At 36.9% G+C, this 21,412-nt stretch overlaps 1 protein-coding gene across 1 annotated transcript in view; it reads left to right on the forward strand.

Annotated features, from left to right (window-relative positions):
- ABCB5 (ATP binding cassette subfamily B member 5) overlaps nucleotides 1-21,412 on the forward strand; it is a 107,083-nt gene that overhangs the window by 18,974 nt on the left and 66,697 nt on the right. The window contains exons 6-13 of the mRNA XM_045565473.1: nucleotides 3,443-3,634; nucleotides 3,720-3,891; nucleotides 5,954-6,078; nucleotides 6,161-6,338; nucleotides 7,667-7,780; nucleotides 8,100-8,210; nucleotides 10,214-10,339; nucleotides 11,598-11,801. Coding sequence (XP_045421429.1) covers nucleotides 3,443-3,634; nucleotides 3,720-3,891; nucleotides 5,954-6,078; nucleotides 6,161-6,338; nucleotides 7,667-7,780; nucleotides 8,100-8,210; nucleotides 10,214-10,339; nucleotides 11,598-11,801 — 1,222 coding nt within the window. The remainder of the gene's footprint in view (nucleotides 1-3,442; nucleotides 3,635-3,719; nucleotides 3,892-5,953; nucleotides 6,079-6,160; nucleotides 6,339-7,666; nucleotides 7,781-8,099; nucleotides 8,211-10,213; nucleotides 10,340-11,597; nucleotides 11,802-21,412) is intronic.

The following is a 21,412-nucleotide window of genomic DNA, read 5'->3' on the forward strand; positions in this document are numbered from 1 at the left end:
ATAATTTCTTTCTATTTTTAGTAGAGATGGGGTCTTGCTCTTGCTCAGGCTGGTCTCGAACTCCTGACCTTGAGCGATCCTCCTGCCTCGGCCTCCCAGAGTACTAGGATTACAAGCATGAGCCACTGCACCCAGCCGATAGTTATGTTCTATCAAAGTTTCTGTAAATGTGAAATTATCAAATACCAAACCATTGCTCTTAGGAGAAATACAGTGTTAGGTCCTTGTGAACCTCTGGTCACAAACTTTTCACCAACCAATTGCTACATAACCTTATTTTATGTGTGCTCTTGTTTAAAGACACTATTTAGTGTATGTTCTTGATTCATTACCATTGACCTTGTGGTCAATAGCACTATAACTCATGCCTAAATTAAGCTTATCTAACATGTATTTTCTACATAGGGCACACCACACCCTTCTTGAACTAAGGAACACTAACCGGCACTTCAGCATGATGCTTGGGAACCATTATAAACAGCAAAATCATCAACAAAAATGACAACAACTTGACACTAAATAGACCACAGAAGTGACACTTGTTTACAGGGTGAGCACTGAAACAAGAAGGCAGAGTATTGCCTTGCTGGACCTCGGCTAGAAATACATGCCTTGGGCAAATCAAATTTTTTGCCACTCGGTGCATGTCCATGAATAACTACGAAAACATCACGCATATTTGATTTTGGACTTACAAATAAATTTTAGCAAGGAAGCAAATTTGCAAATATGGAATCCTCAAACAATGAGCATCAGTCTTATTCTCCTCTCATGTTTTGCTTGATACTTCACTCCTCTGGCTTTCCAACTATCTCACTGGCCTCTCCTCAGCTTTCTTTGCAGGCTCTTTCTCTTGCCCAAACTCTCCTTGTTTGCAGAGTCCCTGACTCAATCCTTGGCCCTCTTCTCTTCTTTACCTACACTTCACTCTCCCTCTCCCTAGGTGATCTCAGTCAGTCCCTTTAATTACCACCTATAACCTATTGCTTTCAAATCTACATCTCCTGCCTACATCCTTCACTGCTTCTGACTCCGATTATCAACTTCTGACTTTATCTCCTCTTTGAGGTTTAATGTGCTTCTCAGACTTAGCATGTCTAAATCAGAACTCTCAATATCTTCTGAAAATCTGTCTCTCTCCCAGTCTCCCACATCTGTAAGTGGTACCCCCATTGGCAGCTGCACAACTCAAAATCTAAGGAGTTATTCTTGATTTCTCCCATTCCTTCATTACTCATATCCAGTACACTGGCAATTTCTTAAGAGTCTGTTAAACAAATAATTGCTTTATTAATACCAAAAAGCACACACACAACCTATAAAGCATTTTCTGCCTGGCATGGTGGCATGGACCTGTAGTCCTAGCTACTTTGAAGGCTGAGGCAGGAAGATCACTTGAGCCAAGGAATTTGAGGCCAAACTGGGCAACACAGGTAGATCCCATCCTTTTAAAAAATGCTGTAAAGCACTAAGAAATCTAAATATCCATATCATAGATAACAGGTGGCAATCCAGGGGCAACAGCATGCTTGCAGGAGGCTGAGACAGACTGGACTCCAGTCATGGAGAGGGCATCTTCATATGCAAAGGAGGGGCCCAGCTGTAACAGATTTTCAAGTTTTCTCTCCTCATCAAGGATCATGAGAGACACTCCACTCAAGCAAGGGGAGCTGAGAAGTCTGGTTCCTCAGGGAGGTCACAGCTCTCAAAATCCAGAGGATTAAATGGAAAGGATTTTTTCATTTCCTGATACGTGTCTTCAGAGGCAGGAACAGAACGTTTTGCTTTAACAGTCTTCTCATCACCTTTGAGGCAGAGGTCAGCTGTTTTTGTTTGAGGGACTCATTAGTCTGGCAATTTGTATTTCCAAAGTACATTTAGATCTATCTGCTTCTTTGCATGTGGGCAGCCACAGTCCTCACCCAGGCCCCCGTCTTTCTCACCTTGGCCATGGCAATAGCTTCCTAACTGCACCTGCTTCTGTAGTTGTCACTTCCATCCATTCTCCAAAAAGAAGCTGGATTGATCTTTCTAAGAGTTGAACAGATAAGATCATCCCATGCTTAAGTCTTCCAATGGTCTTCTGCTTCTCTTGGCATAAGATCTGAACAATGCATTGTAGCTAAGAGCCCTAGGATATGCCAAATTCTCCAGCCTGATCATTTCATACCACTCTGGAATGCTTTTGTTCCTGGAATATGCTAAGCTTTTTTTTTTTTTCATCCCAGCCTCTCCTGGAAGAGACGTCCTCTTCCTCCTTGGAATGTTCTTCCTGTTCTTTTTATGGCTGGCTCCATTTCATGTTTTGGATCCCAGCTATAACATCAGTTCCTCACAAACACTTTTCTTAACCACTCTATGTATCTGTACCAACTCTCCCAACCCATGTTTACCTACCAATTATTCTGTGACCTATCCACTCAGTTTACTTCCTTATAGAACAACCTGAAATTCTTTGTCTTGTGTGTTGTCTGCCCCCTCCCACCAGAATGGGAGCACTTCTTGTGTTGCTCATGCCTGTGTCTCTAGAACCTCACACATAGTGGGCATCCAGTAGATGTTTATTAAATGACTACATTTCTTATCTGGTCTCCTACTGTTCGAAATTTGGATTGCTTTCAACTTTTCTGTATTGTTACAAATGCTGCAATGACCATTTATAAAAATGACTCTTTGTACATACTGCCTTAGGGTAAATTCCTTAAGTTGAATTTTGGATTTAATGGTATGTATTTTTTAAAGCTTTTTATCAACTGCTTTAGACTACTATTATTTTCTTTACCCTCCTGTTCCACCTACAGCTATCTTAATTACTTCAATGTAACTTTTTCATATGAAAGTATCAAAAATACTAAAAGAAGATACAAACAGCAAGAATGTATTAAAATACTAATTTCTGCCAATCATATTAAGAGAGCCATACTCTAAATGTCTTACCAGGCAAACCTATATTATTAATAATGTATTCAAGGCTGGGCACGGTGGCTCATGCCTGTAATCCTAGCACTCTAGGAGGCTGAGGCTGGAGGATGGCTTGAGCTCAAGAGTTCAAGACCTGTCTGAGCAAGAGCGAGACCTCCGTCTCTACTAAAAATAGAAAAAATTAGCCCGGCATTGTGGTGAGCACCTGTAGTCCCAGCTACTCGGGAGGCTGAGGCAGGAGGATTGCTTGAGCCCAGGAGTTGGAGGTTGCTGTGAGCTAGGCTGGTGCCACGGCACTTGCCTGGGCAATAGAGTGAGACTCCATCTCCAAAAAAAAAAAATACTACTACTACTAATATATTCAATGTACTTCACGCTTTCTCGTGGTGTGTACTTATTTTTCTGGGTTCTAGCATAGATTTTCTACATTAAATATTACGATTTCTCTTTTTTTAATTTGGTACAGATGAAAAAGTTGTACTTCAGTCTAAAGTCTAACTTTCCAATAATGTTTCTTCAGGTTGATCCTGTATTATGTTGGAATAGGAGTTGCTGCCTTGATTTTTGGCTACCTGCAGATTTCCTTTTGGATGATGACTGCAGCAAGACAGGCCAAGAGGATTCGAAAACAGTTTTTTCATTCAATTTTGGCGCAGGACATCAGCCAGTTTGACGGTTGTGACATCAGTGAACTTAATACTCGCATGATGGAGTAAGACGATGAATGTGTAATACATCAACTTTGTTTTCATATGTGGCATAGACATGACTTAACTACATTTATTTCCTTGTTTCAGTGACATAAACAAAATAAGTGATGGCATTGGAGATGGGATTGCTCTGTTGTTTCAAAACCTGTCTACGTTTTCTATTGGCCTGGTGATTGGTTTGGTGAAGGGCTGGAAACTCACCCTGGTGACTCTGTCCACGTCTCCTCTCATAATGGCTTCGGCAGCAGCATGTTCTAGGGTAGGTGAGACGGCTAACGCAGTGTCAACGAGAGAAAGCCATGTGGACAAGATGGCTTATTGAGTTTGTCAAAAAAAGCATTTCTATTCATTTGCCATGTCCCAAGATACAAAAGAATATTACAAACCACAAATACTTTTGATTTTGTTCATCACGAATCACCTTTCTATCTTCAAGTTATTTGGCTAAGATGAGGTTTTTAGTATCTTATTAACATTAAAAAACATTCCTCTTCAATTAGCAGCCTAATGCAGCTGCAGATGGTAGCATGGATAAAGTATGATGCCATTATCCATGGGATATTTAGTTATTGCTGCCAGGAGATCCTTCTGTATTCTGAATTCCCAGATAAGTGTGTTGCAATTCGTTTCACTGGGTAAAACAAACTAAGAAAAATCCCAAAACAGTAAACACGTAAAATACTTTTTTATGTCAGCTTCTTCAAGTTTGTATTTTTTATAAGGTTTTGAATTATATTAAAAAGTCTGCTAATATCTATTTTTATGTGCTACCTAAGTATGTTTTTTAAACAAATTATGTATTTGCATTCTAAGTTACGTTTTTAGCAGTGTTGGGCTGTGAGTATACCACAAGAAATTAATCTTATTTATGGCATACTTTTGAAACCAATACTCCTTGTGACATCCAAAAACAATCAATATATCTCTAATATTTCTCTCCAAATCATGTCTTTGGCAATTTTACCAGTGTATATACCCATCTCCCAGATGGTAGGCACAGGGTTTTTAATTTCGCAACATTAGTTATTCTTTATGGAAATCCAATCCATAAAAATTCACAGAGTTTATTTGCCAAGGAATATACAGATTCAACCAAACATGAATTTTCAGCAATAAAAATATTCTGTGGTTGACTAATTCCTTAATGGGCTTGGATAGTTAGACAATAAATCTTTATTTAGTGTGACTTCTGGTGTTGACCTTGTAATCCTTGTCAAGATCTTCATCCCCAGCTTATTTGAAACGAGGAAGGAAATCTCAGTAGGAAGATTACCCACAGCTTGTTACTAAGATCAGAGCCCTAACTGCTCATGGAAGACAGGTAAACAAGGGGTTGTAAAAAAACAGCAGCGGGGAGTCTAAGTTCTGTTATTGTATTAACTGATCATGAAGAGGAAGCAAGTGAAGGTCACGGTCATCCAAATGATTAGTGATACCAGGGTGGATGATTTCTAGCTTCCTTCAATTCAATTTAACTTGGAAATCATTTATTAAATACTCACTAAGTACAAGGCTTTATGCAAGGTGGTATTTCCTCTCCGGTGATATAGTATAGTAAGGGAATTCAGAAAATAATGAGTGTCACTCAGCTCATGCTACCCTCTGATTTTAACAGCCACTGAATATGTCCTCCATAAAATCAGCTCCAATTATGTGGCATGTATTTTGAAAGTGGATAGATTTGTTATGTGAGTAGGCGATAGTTATAAACTCACACTCTGAAGGCAGTGTCCCTGTTGTTCCCTTTCATGGAACTGTTGTGCTAGTTACTAAACTGTAAAGAATTAGTAAGTGGGACATATAGTAGAAAAAAGAGCACAGTCTGGTTTTGAATTTTGAGATCAGTAAACCTGCCTATTGTCACCAACAGAGATAGTCTTCTCTTTCTGGCTGAAGTCTCATCTCTTAGTATAGTTTCAAACTCACTCCTCACACATAGACAGGATCATGTTCCTCTTCCTGCCACAGCCCTGGGACCCATAACCTCTGGAAGTCTTGCTTTGTACATAACAACAGATCAAATCAAGTCAAATCAGACTCACTAATTTCCAGAGTGCACGCATTAAGAATGGTGTCCCTAATATCCTTCTCCAAATCAAGTCTTTCTCAATTGTACCAATGTAGATACCCATTTCTAAAAGAGTTTTTAAAAATACACACAGAACATGGCAAAGCTCTACTAGTAGGAAAAATAGATAGGAATTTAGATTCTAGGTAATATTAGCCTAACCAGAATTTAGATTCTCCCTAAATTAAATGCCCTGTACACTGTTAGTACTTGGAGTCATTCTTTGGTTAACTGTGGTTGTGGTTTATTGCAGATGGTCGTCTCGTTGACCAATAAGGAATTAAGTGCCTATTCCAAAGCTGGGGCTGTAGCAGAAGAAGTCCTGTCATCAATCCGCACAGTGATAGCCTTTGGGGGCCAGGAGAAAGAGCTTCAAAGGTCTGTCCCTTTAATTATGACAAAATATGCTTGGTTTTTTTCCCCTCCCCAAAGCTATTACATTGTGTTTTGTTTTTGTAAGGTACACACAGAATCTCAAAGATGCAAAGGATGTTGGCATAAAAAGGGCTATAGTTTCGAAACTGTCTCTGGGTGCTGTGTACTTCTTTATGAACGGAACCTATGGACTTGCTTTTTGGTATGGGACCTCCCTGATTCTTAACGGAGAACCTGGTTATACCATCGGGACCGTTCTTGCTGTAAGTCTTGTTTGAGAACAATGGTAACTGGCCTGGATACACTTTTTTTATCCACAGTTTAGTCAAAATTCCTCCTTGAACGAAGATGATAATTGAAAGATGAATGTTTTGATAAACAAATATTTGTTTCCCTCAAATGATTGATATACATTTTTAAATTGTAGATATGAATTGACAAATTTTATCCATCTAACACATTTTAGTGTCCTTATTGTGGCAAATACTGTGCTTTTAGAAGAATAATAATTGAATTTCCCACTGGAAGATACATTGAGTTTTTTTAATCCAGCAGTGAAAAAGGCCAGTCTGCAGTGAGACTTTTCCATTGATCCTTGCTGAGATAAGACAGCACTCTACACTCACCTTGCTAAACGTCCTCTCAGGAAATGCTCTGTAGGTTGGACTCACCTGCTCTTCCTTTGTCCTTTCAGCAATACAGCAATGTTAAAATAAACCACATACAGCTCTGTCCAACACTACAATTTGAAGACTTTTAAATTCCTAAGGGTTATGTAAGAAAGTATAATTTATTCAGTTTTCCTCCCAAGTTTCAACCATAAACAGATCATTTCAAGATTAAGAAACATTTGGTGAACAAATGATCCACTCCATATATTTCAATTCTTGTTTGGCCTTCCCATTCTATATATATATTTCTCTTCTTTCAAATAAATTCATCATTTGAATTTGACACTTTCATAGTTAAGATTTTTAGGAATTCATTTATTTCAGATCCAGTGAAATGTGACCATTAAGAGATTTTGGCTTATCCCTGCTCTGCAATGTATGTGTTCCTGGGAAATGAGCTGCTAAGCCTTCATATCCTCATTTATATGATAGGGATAATGACACCTAGCTTGGGGGTTCTTTCCTTATTTGACTTTTTGCAGAGATGTGTCTGTCTGAAAATTAACAACCGTCCAGTAATACAAGAATTCAAAAAAGTTTGGGTAGAAATAATACAATGTCTCGGAGCTAGTGAAATCTATCACACTCCTCTTGTTAAAGCTCAAAGGGTTGACCAGCAAGGAGGAGAATGAAGCTCACCATAGCTTTATGGCCAGCACTCTTCAGTCAGCAGATTTCGTGCTCAGGCATCCCAGCAGGTGATAATCACAAGCTATGGGACAATCGAAAAATGTCCCACATTAGGAAAAGGCCAAGGATAATTGGATTAACTATGTTTCCTTTATATTTGATCATATTTTCCATTCTTTCTTACCTAATTCCTCTAATATCTCTCTGTGAGCCTAAACCAATTGCACACTTCATTTTGTTGTCTATCTTATGTAACACCAGAGAGTAAATATTATTTTTTGTTCCTGTAGGTTTTCTTTAGTGCAATTCATGGTAGTTATTGCATTGGAGCAGCAGCCCCTCACTTTGAAACCTTCAACATTGCTCGAGGAGCCGCCCTGAATATTTTTCAGGTTATTGATAAGGTAAGACCTCTTATTGCTTTGAATAGTAAATACCATTACTGCAAAAACAAGACCAAAAGAACAGGCACACTCATTTCTCTAAAATAATAGAATGGGCAAAATCCATGTTGGCCAGTTGGTTATGGAATGAGAGATTGCTTTGAACTCTTTCCTGTGTGGTGATTGTGTTTTATTGAAATTTTCATGTTTAACTCCATGGATTTCTATGGCAGAAAGGAAAATGTTGTAAAAAGAAACCCACCTTTAAAGTATTTTTAGGCTCTAGAGAGTGTCATCTTAATCCTTTAAAGATTTATAATATTCCTTTTGTTTTTCCAAGAAACCCAGTATAGATAACTTTTCAACAACTGGACATAAACCTGAATGCATAGAAGGAGCTGTGGAATTTAAAAATGTTTCTTTCAGTTATCCATCAAGACCATCTATCAAGGTAGGTTAAATTAAATTATACAGTTGTACAGTTTTCTGAATTTATCTTCTACTGTCTAAGATAAATTGTGGCTACTTTGCTTAGAGACTGGAGTAGATAGGCAGATAGATGGATGGATCAGTAATGGACAAATAACTCTGGAACAACTAGCTATACTTTGCAGCCTCTTTTCTATGTTCAACTAACTAAACCATTTCAGCTCCCTGACATTCCTGTACTCTGGATTGGGGAACACAACAAAATGTCTTAGGTTTATGGTACTGCCTACTGGTGTATGCTGTCCCACTCAACACAGATAACTCATTTTAACCTTCTACTTTCTAACCAGGGAGAATTATGCACATGTTGTGCCTTTCCCCTCTTCTTCTCCTGGGGCTTTTACTGCACCAGCAATTGTGCCTCAAGTACTTTTTCACTTTTACACACACACACACACACACACACACACACACAGTATATCCTATTACCTCTGTCATTCAGCCTTTGACAAATTCTTGCGAAAATGTGCGTATCTCTTCTATTGTCTTCCCCCTTTCATTTTATTGGTGTATTTACCCCCCCCAACAAAGTAATTATTGTTAAAGACTGCAAAGGGCAATCACTAATAAAACACCTGTTTCATAGAATAAGGGGGACATGATTTTAAGTAAAATAGATACAATTACTAATGTCATCAACCTCTAATGTCCCTTATAGAATTCGCATTAAAAAAAGATCTACCTACTCCTACTTTCTTATTTTTCTCTGATTAAAACTTTGATTGAATTTCTCTTTATTTTTTTAAAACTTTCGTTACTTAGTTACTGGCTTTGCAATAGTATTCATACCATTTTTCTTAACATGGAGTATTTCAAACTTGATTTTGCAAATACATTTAGATTGGCTTCCTGGGGACTTTAAGCACCAATTGTGCTACTATGTTGCATGGGAACATGCTCTCTGGGCTTTAAACAAGTATTTTCAAAATGAACTTTTGAAACCTAACCCTTTTTGTTAAGCTGAAAAACGAAGACTTTTTAAAAGTCCGCCCACTTTAGATAAATAGAACACAGATTATTTCAAGGGATGACCAGAAAGCAACTGTAGAATAAAAGTGCAGGTGGGAGAGGAGGTACTCCTGCTGGTCCCCAGTTTCTCACCTCCTTTAGAGAACTTTTCTCTGCTTGGCCCTTTGAAGGTTTTATGTTTGGCTTATTTAAAGGGCCCATTTCTTTACAAATGGTGAGATCAAAGCGAGAGAATTAAGAGATTCCTGCATTTTGGGCTGAACACATACAGATGGAAGCAAAGATAGGTGAGAGTTTCTTGACAGAATTGCTATTGTCATTCTGGGAGGGTAATTATTGTGAGCCTTCTCTCATGTTGCAGGTCCCTGGGACAATAAACGTTAGTAGCGACCCCCTGTTACTGTGAAAAATTTTTAAATGCTCCCCCTGTGTTGAAATGGCACCATGAGATGCAACAGCAGACAAGGAGGATTTCTGATGGTAAAATTCCATCCAGGTTTAGTTGTTAAGGAGCCTTGACAGTTGTTTTACTTTGGAATATACTTTGCAATAATGTAAAAATACTCTAACGAAGAGCTTCCTTAAACAGCACATGAAGATATCTGGCAAGATTTCATTCAGTTGTTGCAAATTAAAAAAAAAAAAAGAAATAAAACTCTCACTCACTTGCTAGTCATGAAATTCATATAAAGAATTTTAGCTGAAAATACTGAACAGTTTGCTATGGCTAGTTAATACTCTCTGAGTGCTCTTGACTTAGATCTTTTCTTTACGTAAAGAAATGATGAGATTCTTTTGTTATTATTCTCTAAAATTATGTGGGTGATTATTATACATGTACATAAAACAAAGATAACAAGATCTAAATTTGTTTTTAAGTTCCACAAAAGAATTGTTTTCTGTTTATAATTATACATTAAATTTCTGAAAATATGTCCATCATATTCCAGTTTATCCTAGTTTTATGATTCCCCCCTCCTCCACATATTCCAATAGATTCTGAAAGGTCTGAATCTCAAAATTAAGTCTGGAGAGATGGTAGCCTTGGTTGGCCCCAACGGTAGTGGGAAGAGTACAGCAGTCCAGCTTCTGCAGAGGTTATATGATCCCGACGACGGCTTTGTAAGTACAGCTAGCAAAACCACACACAGTCCACATGATGGCATTTGGAAGTACCACCTGTCATGGAGCTCACAGCTATGTCAACTTTTCATTTTTAACAGTGGAGCTGGGAGGGAAGCCATATCCTTTTTTTCCTGTGTATTCATCCATTCCACAAATATTTAGTGCCTACTATGTGTTCGGCACTGTTCCGGGTTCTAGGAATACCTCGGTGAACAAAACAGATGAAAAAAAAAATTTCTGTCCTCCTGAAGTTTACATTCTAACAAGTAGAGAGAGACAATAAATAAAATAAAGTAAATTATATAGTTTGCTAAAAAGGACTGAATACTGTGGAGAAAAATTACATAGCAATTTGTAGTACTCAGAATTTTAAAGTTTGTCAAAAATATCCTCACTCTTTCTTTTTTTCTGTAGTTTATAATGTTACACTTAACTTTTTCACCCTTGTAAATGGCCTAGAGAATGAGACTGTGATATGCATAAGTGCATAATTCTAATGCTTCCATTCAAACTTTCAACTGTTATTTTTAAAACAAAATCTACTCTCCTACATAGTGGTTTCATTTAAACTTTACTCCTTAGTCTTCATACTAGGAGTATCCTAGACCCATGTGTCTATTCTAATTATGGCTAAATAAATTATTGGGTGAACATTCTGTGTACAATGCAGTTGCATAGAATACCCATGCCCAGACAGAATGCCTGCATCGGTGAGAAGTAAAGACTCTATGAGTTATAATTCCCAAACACTGGCTTCTTGTCATTGGAATATACTGGGGTAACAGGTAAAAGAAGACAGAGTTCATTTACTATTATGTATAAGAATGAATGGAAGACACTTTTGGCTTTTGCAGAGGAGTGAGGTGTTGAAGAGAGATAATGAAGCCCATTTCCTAGAAGAAACTTAAAGTTTGCATCAATCTTAAAATAACAAAATGAAGTTTGTTATATGTGTCTACATAATATTTGTGGCACCTAGAATGTATATCTTTGTACTCTAATTTGTGGATCTTAGGGTAAAGATATTTAGGTGGTTTGTGAAGATTTTAAGCCAATTATTTTTTGAGATTTCGTTTATTACTGTCAGAAAAAGTCTATTGACAATATACATGTTATAAACATTTTATCAAAATATAGTCAATGTCTGGTTACAGAAATACATTGCTTCTCAGCTTATGTTTTGAACTGGTAAGAGAGACTGTAAAATCAATACAGTAAAAGGCATCACAATATGGTTCATTCTTTGGATTGGCAGATCACTGTGGATGGGAATGACATCAGAGCTTTAAACGTGCGGCATTATCGAGAACATATTGGAGTGGTCAGCCAAGAGCCTGTTTTGTTCGGGACCACCATCGGTAACAATATTAAGTATGGACGAGATGGTGTGACTGATGAAGAGATTGAGAAAGCAGCAAAGGAAGCAAACGCTTATGATTTTATAATGGAGTTTCCTAATGTGAGTACACTCTGTAGCCTCTGCCCTTAGCTTAGAGCTACAGCACTGCAATATGCGAAGATAAGATAACGAAACAGTAACTTCTGCAGAATAGTGGGAGAATAATTAATTTATGAATTGTCCTGGATGAAACATATAGAGAAGATAGCATGGCAACAACCCCCCAAAAATGCATAATTGAAAGGCCAATTTAAACAAGAGTCATATTTAGTTCTACAAATGGAAAAGAAAAAGATGAATGATATGTTGAAGTGTGACAAAGAACTATCAAACAAAATCTTCAGCCTTAGCGGAGAAACATGTCTGTAAAATGTTGATTTGTGAGGCCATCTTGTGGCTCATCCTGGGAATGACACCCACACGATGTCCAGATGGGTTCTGAGACAAAACAAGGAAAACTAAGATCATGTTTTAAAGCACCTGGAGCTAATATTGGATAAGAAATATGCAATCATATTTGGAAATAGATATATTAAGCTAAAATTCTTGACAATAGGACCTATCAGACCTTAATGGGTATTTTAAATTATCAGAGGGCTATAAAACCATTTGTTTTCCTGAAGTATTAGTTCATCAGTATCACCTAAAATTGTTGTAAGGAGCACCCTGTGAAATATGAAAGGATGAGATTTGAAATTAAAATACATATAAAATTCCATCATTGCAGGAGGTCAAAATAACAAAAAATTTCCTTTTAATGGACATATTTTACAAACGACACTCCATGAGGTTGGAATCATTTTATTTTTTCTTTTGTTTTTTTTTCATAAAAACTTTTGTTACACCAGTAATTACCTCCTATGCCCATTACTTAGGGCCATAATTAGGACAGTATTTAGGCCAGCAAAATCATTAAAGGCTTAAGGTGATTCCTTGCCTATAGTTTGAGCACACATGCTTCCCTTAGCTGACCTTTTACCCTTTTCAATGACTTCCTTTCCTCAAAACGCCAGTGCTCTTCGATTCCCACTTGGAATTAAGAAGCTTTCTGGTGCCTCTTAAATTATACCTGGTAAGTTGCTATTTGCTTTTACTAAAAGGCCAATACTACAGAAAGATGCCCCCTGCTATAAATCTTATAGTAAATCCTGAAGATATAATCCAAAAAACAAATTAAAGGTAGCAACTTACCTTGATGAAAACTAAATTCCACAGCCATAATTAACCATAGAAATAAGAGTAAGCATAACAATAAATAAAAGTTCCAGAAATGGTTATTTCAGGTAGATGAAAAATTGGGGAAAGCTATGCTCAAAAATGAATAGCATTGCTTCCTATATAATATTCACATATTTTTATATTAATGTATTAAGATTAGCTGCCAATGGCTAGCCTTTCTCCCATAGACAACCATAAAACTGGCTAGAACATTCTGCCTGGGAACACATTTCTGACCTCATTTCTGTGAACGGGAATCCAGACAGAGCATGGCAGCCCCACTGAGCTGAAAGGCAGAGACCAAATTTTAGGGGAGCTCAAGCAACTGCAAAGGCAATAAGAGAGCTGTAGAGTTGAGGCTGGGAATAGACATCCATGTGGGCATCCCTAGGGAATCCTTGTCTGAGGATAAGACTACCAAGGCTGACCAGAGCCCAGCGGCTGCAAAGCTGAGAGCAGAAGAGATACTAGAACTCAAGAAGTGCTCTGGGGATGGTGACAGTGCAGCCCAGTCAGAATGGAGAGTTCACATTAACACCTTTTTAACACCCCAGGCATGTAGCTAAAACACCAAAAAAGCCACACCTTAGGAGTCAGGACCACACCTTAGAGTAAGATCAACTCTAGGCCTGCCCTAACAAAGCCTGAAACCAAGCCAGGAGAAATCCCCAGAGGAGACAGAATTTGGAGGTTGGGTTCTGCCAAGTTATGAGACTTTCTACAAATTCACCCCAACAAAGCATAACATCAAGATTGCGCAGTTCCAGATGATCAGTTAGTATCTGAACTGCCTACTACAACAAAAATCAACATTTTTTTTTCAGATTCTGATCTCTCCAACACATCATGCCCACTACTCAGTATATAATTTATAGAAACTAGACATGCAAAGAAACAGGAAAATGTGACCTGTAGGCAAGAAACATAATCCTAAATGTTTATTCATGAAGAAAAGAGTGTCAAAATACACGAGGCAAAACTAATATGTCTGAAAGAGGAAGTAGACAAATCCACAATTTTAGTTGAAGGCTTCTATACTTGACAGAACAAGTAGGCAGACTATCAGTAAGAATATAGATGACTTGAACAATAGTATCAACCAGCTAGATCTAACTGACATTTATAAAACATTCTAGCCAACAATAGCAGAATACATTCTTCTCAAGGGCCCATGGTATGTTCACTGAGGTAAACAATATTCTGGGTCATTAAACAAATGAACAAAACAAAACCTTAGCAATTTCAAAGCATAGAAAACACAAAATATGTCCTCAGATCATAATAGAATTCAACTTGAAATCAATAACAGAAATATATCTGGAAAATACACACATATTTGAAAATTAAATAGCATACTTCTAAATAATCTATGGCTCAAATGGGGAAGTTTCAAAAAACATTAAAAACTGTTTTGAACTAAATAAAAATGAAAATGCAATGTGTCAGTATTTGTGGAATACAGTTAAAGTGCTGCTTTGAAACTTATAGAATCAAATGCTTATTTTTAGAAAAGAAAAATGATCTATAATCTTCAAACCAAGTTTCCACCTTGAGAAACTAAACAAAGAAGAGTAAATTAACTCAAAATAAACAAAAGGAAGGAAATAATAGAAATTAGGGCAGAAATCAATGAAATCTAAAACTGAAAAATATGAGAAACAATCATTGAAACCAAAAGCTGGCTCCTTGAAAAGATCAATAAAATCAGTAAAACCATATCAAGGATGACAAAAGAGAGAAAGAGAGAGAAGGAGGAGGAGGAAGAGGACAAGGAGAAGGAGAAAGGAGAAGAGAGAAGAGTTATGATTAATATCAGGGATGAAATAAAGTGCATGACTAATGATCCCAAAGACATTAAAAGGTTAATACGGGAATATTATGAACAACGCTATGTCTATAAATTTGACAACTTAGATAAGGGTCAATTCCTTGAAAGACACAAAATACCAAAGCTCACTCAAGAAAAACAATAGATAACCTTTATGGATCTGTAACTATTTAAAAATCAGCCAGTTCTCTAAATAGTGGCAACAGTTACAAATGAAATTAAAATTAAAAGGAGCATTCATAACAGCATCAAAAACGAAAATGCTTAAGAGTAAATTTAATGAAAGATGTGTAAGTCTTCTAAGTAAAAACTATAAAGCATGCTGAAAAACATGAGATCCAAATAAATAGGATATACTTTATTTATTGATTTAGAAATTTAATATTTTTAAAGATATGCATTCTCCCCAAGTTGGTCTACAAATCTGATACTTTACCAATCAAAATCCCACCAGTCTTTATTTGTATGTAGAAACTGACATGCTGATGATACTAAAATTTATTTGGAAATTCAAAAGACCAAGAATAGCCAAAACAATTTTGAAAAAAGAACTATCTAATTTTAAGACAGAAATTATGGCTGTGGTAGTGGTATAACAATGGATGTATACTTCAGTGTAATGGAACAGAGAGACCAGAAGGACTCACACATATCTGGTCAATTGACTTTTGACATGGCCAATGGAATTCAGTGGGGGAAAGGAAGATCTTTTCAAAAAATGGTGCTGGAACAATTGGATATCCATATGGAAAACAAATGAAATATGACCTTTACCTTACACCACGCACAATTTGCCATAAAACTTGGACCATCATCTTAAAGCTTAAACTTCAAAAACAGAGAAACAAATGGCCAAAAAAATATGAGAAACTGTTCAACATCACTAATCATTAAGGAGATACAAGTTAAAACCACAATGAGATACCACCTTACCCCTGTCAGAATGGCCGCTATTAAAAAGTCAAAAAACAATAGATGTTGGTACAGATAACAGTGCAAAGAGAATGCTTATACACTCTTGGTAGGAGTGTAAGTCATTACAAACTCTATGGAAAACAGTGTGGAGATTTCTCAAAGAACAAAAAGTAGACCTACCATTTGATCCAGCAATTCTACTCCTGGGTATCTACCCAAAGGAAAAGAAGTCATTTTATCAAAAGGACACCTCCACTAGTATGTTCATTGCAGCACAATTCACAATTGCAAAGATGTGGAACCAACCTAAGTGCCCACCCACTGATGACTGGATAAATAAAATATATGTACACACACATACATACATGCACACACACACACATGTACACCATGGAATACTACTCAGCCATCAAAAAGAATGAAATCATATCTTTTGCAGCAATGTGGATCGAACTGGAGGCCATTATTCTAAGTGAAACAACCCAGGCACAAAAAAACAAATATGGAGAAGGGGCAGAGTGGGAGAGCCAAATAGAAACCCCCAGCAATCATCCCTCTACACAAACAAAAATTCAACAACTATCTATGCAAGCAAGCACTTTCAGAAGAATCAAAAATCAGGTGAGCAACCATACTACCTGATTTCAAGAAAAGAGGCACAGAAGAGGGCAGAAAAGACAATCTTGCATTACCTGCACAATACCCCTCCCCCAGCCCCTAGCAAGGCCACACCAGCACCCCGAGTGGAGACAGAATCTGTGCTGAGAGAGGGAAAGTGAAGTGATTGTGGGACTTTGCATTGAAAGTCAGGGCCATCCTGGCACAGGGGAACACAACACAGAGTAGAATTCTGCCAATGCCCATGGAGGCAGCATTTAGACCAGCCCGGCCAAAGGGCAATCCTCTGTCCTGAAACCCGAGTTCCAGCTAGCCCCACCACTGGCTGACAAAAAGCAGCCCGGGGCCTGGATTTAATTAGTAAGGCAGTTGGGCCACAAGGGCTGCAGTCCTTGAGCAATTCCTACAGTTGTGCTTAGAGCCTGTGGACTTGGGGGTGTACATGACCGGTGAGACACCAGCAGAGGTGGCCAAGCCAGTGCCTATGTCACACCTACCTCAACTACAGGCATTATGGCTCTGGGAGTCTTTGTCCACTTGGGGAAAGGAAAGGGAAAAGGTCAGGCAAATAAAGCCTGACCTTATTTCCTGGATGGCATTTCTGCACCAACCTGGGGCCAGAGGGAAATATGGTGCACTGAAGAGAAGGACCCAGTTCTGACAATATTCACCACCTGCTGATTAAAGGGCCCTTGGGCCTTGAAGAAACGTCAGAGGCAGCCAGGGCTTTGGGTTAGACAGGGCTAGCTTCTGGTGTGACTTTGTTCTGGTGGCCATGAGGGAGTGCCCACGTCATTCCTCCCCCAACTCCAACAGCCCAGCATAGACAGTGAGGGAAGAGAGTGAGAGACTTTGCCTGATAATCCAGAAAATTATCCTGTATCTTACCCAAGTCCGCCAAGGTGGTACCACCAGGAGTCTGCAAGAGTCACACCATTACTGGGCTTGGGACACCCCCGGTGCTGATACAGCTGCAGTGACCAAAGACTTAGATCACAACACTCAATTCCCTTTGAGTATCTGGAAAGCCTTCTCAAGAAGGATGGGTTCAAATAAGCCCAGATTGTGAAGATTAAAATTAATACCTTACTCTTCAATGCCCAGATATCAACAAACATCCACAAGCATCAAGAACATCCAGGGAGACATAAACTCACCAAATGAACTAAATAAAGTACCAGTGACCAATGATCTTTCAGACAAAGAATTCAAAATAGCTGTCCTGAAGAAACTCAATGAATTCAAGACAATACAGAGAAGGAATTCAGAAGTGTATCAGAGGAATTTAACAAGGAAATCTAAATAATTTTAAAAAATCAAGCAGAAATTCTAGAGCCTATGGATTCAATTCTCAAACTGAGAAATGCATCAGAGTCTCTTCAAAGGAGAATTGACCAAGCAGAAGAAAGACGTAGTGAGCTTGAAGACAGCCTATTTGAAAATGTACAGTCATAAGAGTAAAAAGAATAAATAAGAATGAAGCATGCCTACAGGATCTAGAAAATAGCCTCAAAAGGGCAAATCTAAGAGTTATTGGCCTTAAAGAGGAGGTAGAAAGAGAGACTGGGGTAGAAAGTTTATTCAAAGAAATAGTAACACAAAACTTTCCAAACCTAGAGAAAGATATCAATATTCAGGCACAAGGAAGTCACAGAACACCACGCAAATTTAATCCAAACAAGGCTACATCAAGGCATTTAATAAGCAAGCTCCCAAAGGTCAAAGATAATGTCCTAAGAGACACAAGAAAAAAGAAAAAGATAACATTAAAAGAGCTTCAATATGTCTGGCACAGACTTCTCCATAGAAACGTTACAGGCCAGGAGAGAGTGGTATGACATACTCAAAATGCTAAAGAAAAAACCTTAACCCTAGAATATAATATCACGTAAATATGTCCTTCAAACATGAAGGAGAAATAAAGACTTTCCCAGATAAACAAAACCTGAGGGATTTCATCAACGCCAGACCTGTCCTATAAGAAATGCTGAAAGGAGTTCTTCAATTTGAAATAAAAGGACATTAATGAACCATATGAAACCATCTGAAGGTATATAACTCACTGGTAACAGTAAGTACACAAATACAGAATACTCTACTGCTATAATTGCAGTGTATAAACCACTTATATCTTGAGTAGGAATACTAAAAAGCAAAGCTATCAAAAATAACTCAAATAACTCTCAAAAACAACATTTTGAGAGGTAGATAGTATAAAAAGATATGGATGGAAACAACAAAAAGTTAAAAAATGGAGGGAACATGGAATTAAAGGGTAGAATTTCTGTAGATTTCTCTTTGTTTATTTATTTGTTTATTTGTAAGCAGAGTTGTCATATGTTTAAAATAATTGGTTATAAAATTTTTTTGCAAGCTTCCTGGTAACCAAAAATTGAAAAACCTACAACAGATACACAAAAAACAAAAACCAAGAAATTAAAACACTACCAGAGAAAATCCCGTTTAACAAAGAAAGACTGGAAGGAAGTAAAAAATAAAGAGAGGATCACAAAACAATCAGAAATCAAATAACATCATGGCAGTAGTTAAGTCCTTACCTATCAATAACATTGAATGTGAGCAGACTAAACTTTCCCATTAAGATATAGAGTGGCTGAACAAACAAAAAAACAAGAGCCAACTATATGTTGTGTGTAAGAAACCCATTTCACCTATAAAGACACACATAGACTGAAAATAAAAAGGTGGAAAAAGGTATTCCACACAAATGGAAACCAAAAGAGAGCAGGAGTAGCTATATTCCTGTCAGATAAAATATATTTCAAGACAAAAACTGTATAAAGAGACAAAGAAGGTCATTATATAATCATAGAGGGGTCAATTCATCAAGAGAATATAACAATTCTTAGTATATATGCACCCACCACTAAAACACCCAGATGTATAGGCAAATATTATCAGAGCTACAAGGAGAAATAGATCCCAATACAACAATCATTGGAGACCTTGATACTCCACTTTCAGCATTGGACAGATCATCCAGGTAGAAAATCAACAAAGAAATATTGGACTTAATCTGCACTATAGACAGCTGCAGAATACACATTCTTCTCCTCAGCTCATGGATCATTTTCAAGGACAGACTCAAAAAATACAAAAAAAAAAAAAAAAGAAATTAAATCAAGTATTTTCTCTGACCATAATAGAATAAAGCTAGAAGTCAATGAAAAAAGGAACATTGGAAACTATACAAACACATGAAAATTAAACAATATGTTCCTGAATGACCAGTGGATCAATGAAGAGATTGAGAATGAAATTTAAAAATTTCTAAAAACAAATGAAAATGAAGACATGGCATATCAAAATCTGTGGGTTACAGCAAAAGCAGTAATAAGAAGGAAGTCTATAGCAAAAAGTGCCCACATCAGAAAAGTAGAAAAGCTTCAAATAAACAACCTAATTATGCATCTCAAAGAAGTAGAAAAACAAGAGCAAACCAAACCCAAAAGTAGTAGAAGAAAAGAAATAATAAAGATCAGAGCAAAATAAATGAAATTGAAACTAAAAATAAATATATATATAAAAGATCAACGAAACAAAATGCTGTTTTTTGAAAAGATAAACAGAATTGACACACTTTAGCCAGACTAACTAAGAAAAAATGGGAGAAGACCCAAATAAATAAAATTGGAGATGAAAAAGGAGACATTACAACTGATACTGCAGAAATTCAAAAGAGCATCAGAGACTACAATGACCAAATATGCCAATAAATCAGGAAACATAGAATAAATGGATAAATTCCTAGATACATACAACATACCAAGATTGAACCAAGAAGAAATCCAAAACCTGAATAAATCAATGACAAGCAACAAGACAGATGTAATAATAAAAAGTATCCCATCAAAGAAAACCCCAGAACCTGAAGTCCCCAGGAAAATCCTAAGTAAAACCACAGTGAGATACCACTTCACCCTCATTAGCATGGTCAAAATTAAAAAGATTAACTAATGTAACTTTTGGTTATGATGTAAGCAATTGGACCTCTCATTCATTCAGATAAAAGTGGTACCAGTACAACCAATTTAGAAAGCAATTTGATAGACCCTTATAATATTAAACATAAACTTATGACTCAACATTCTATTCCTAGGTATTTATCTGAAAGAAATGACAGACAACATGACCACAAAAATATCTTGTACATGAACATTCATGGCAGCTTTTATTGTTATAGTCAAAAATTGGAAACAATCTAAACTATTGTCAGCAGCTGCCTGGGTAAATAAATTGTGATAGATATAGGGGTGCCAGATCAAATACAGAACTCCCAGTGAAATTTGAATTTCAGATAATGAATAATTTTTCAGCATAAGTATGTCCCAAATATTTCGTGAAACATGCTTATTCTTAAAAAAAAAAAAAAGCTTTGTTTTTCTGAATTGTGTGTTTTCTTTGTATGTTTTTGTTTGTTGTTGCTAAATCAGGGAACCCAAAGTAGACTGTCATTGTGTGGAACACTACTCAGCAATAAATGGGAGCGAGCTACTAATACAATGTGGGTGAAGCTCAGAAACAATATTCTAGGTAAAAGAAACTGGCCCCAAAAAGTACATACTGTACAATTTCATTTATTTGAAGTTCTAGAACCAGAAAAATTAATTTTTAGAGGTAAAAATCAAATCTGGAGTATTTGGAGGCAGGGTGTGGGTTCTGATAGAAAAATGGCATGAGGAAGCTTAGTAGACGTACAGAATGTTCTATATCTTTATTGGGGTGGTATACTCATTTGCCAAAACTTATAGAGCTATATCATTAAAATGGTGCATTTTATTGTGTATAAATTATTCTTCAAAAAAGTTTCATATTTTTGGAAAAGTGAGAAGGTCATTTTCTAGAAATTAAAGGTTTAGAAAGAATATTTAAATGTATTTCCTTGAAGAAATGAACTTTGAATCAGGGATATAACCCAACAGAATTACTAACAGTGTTTCATTGGTGCTAGAAGTTACCCCTACCACAAATACATAACAATATCTACGTGTTAAAGATGCATTTACAACAAAAGAGTGAAAGAAGACCTAAAAAGTCTCCCAATAGTGCAAAAATTTTAGGGAGACATTTG

Source organism: Lemur catta, chromosome 11 (assembly GCF_020740605.2).
Source record: "Lemur catta isolate mLemCat1 chromosome 11, mLemCat1.pri, whole genome shotgun sequence".
Classification (NCBI taxonomy): Eukaryota; Metazoa; Chordata; class Mammalia; order Primates; family Lemuridae; genus Lemur; species Lemur catta.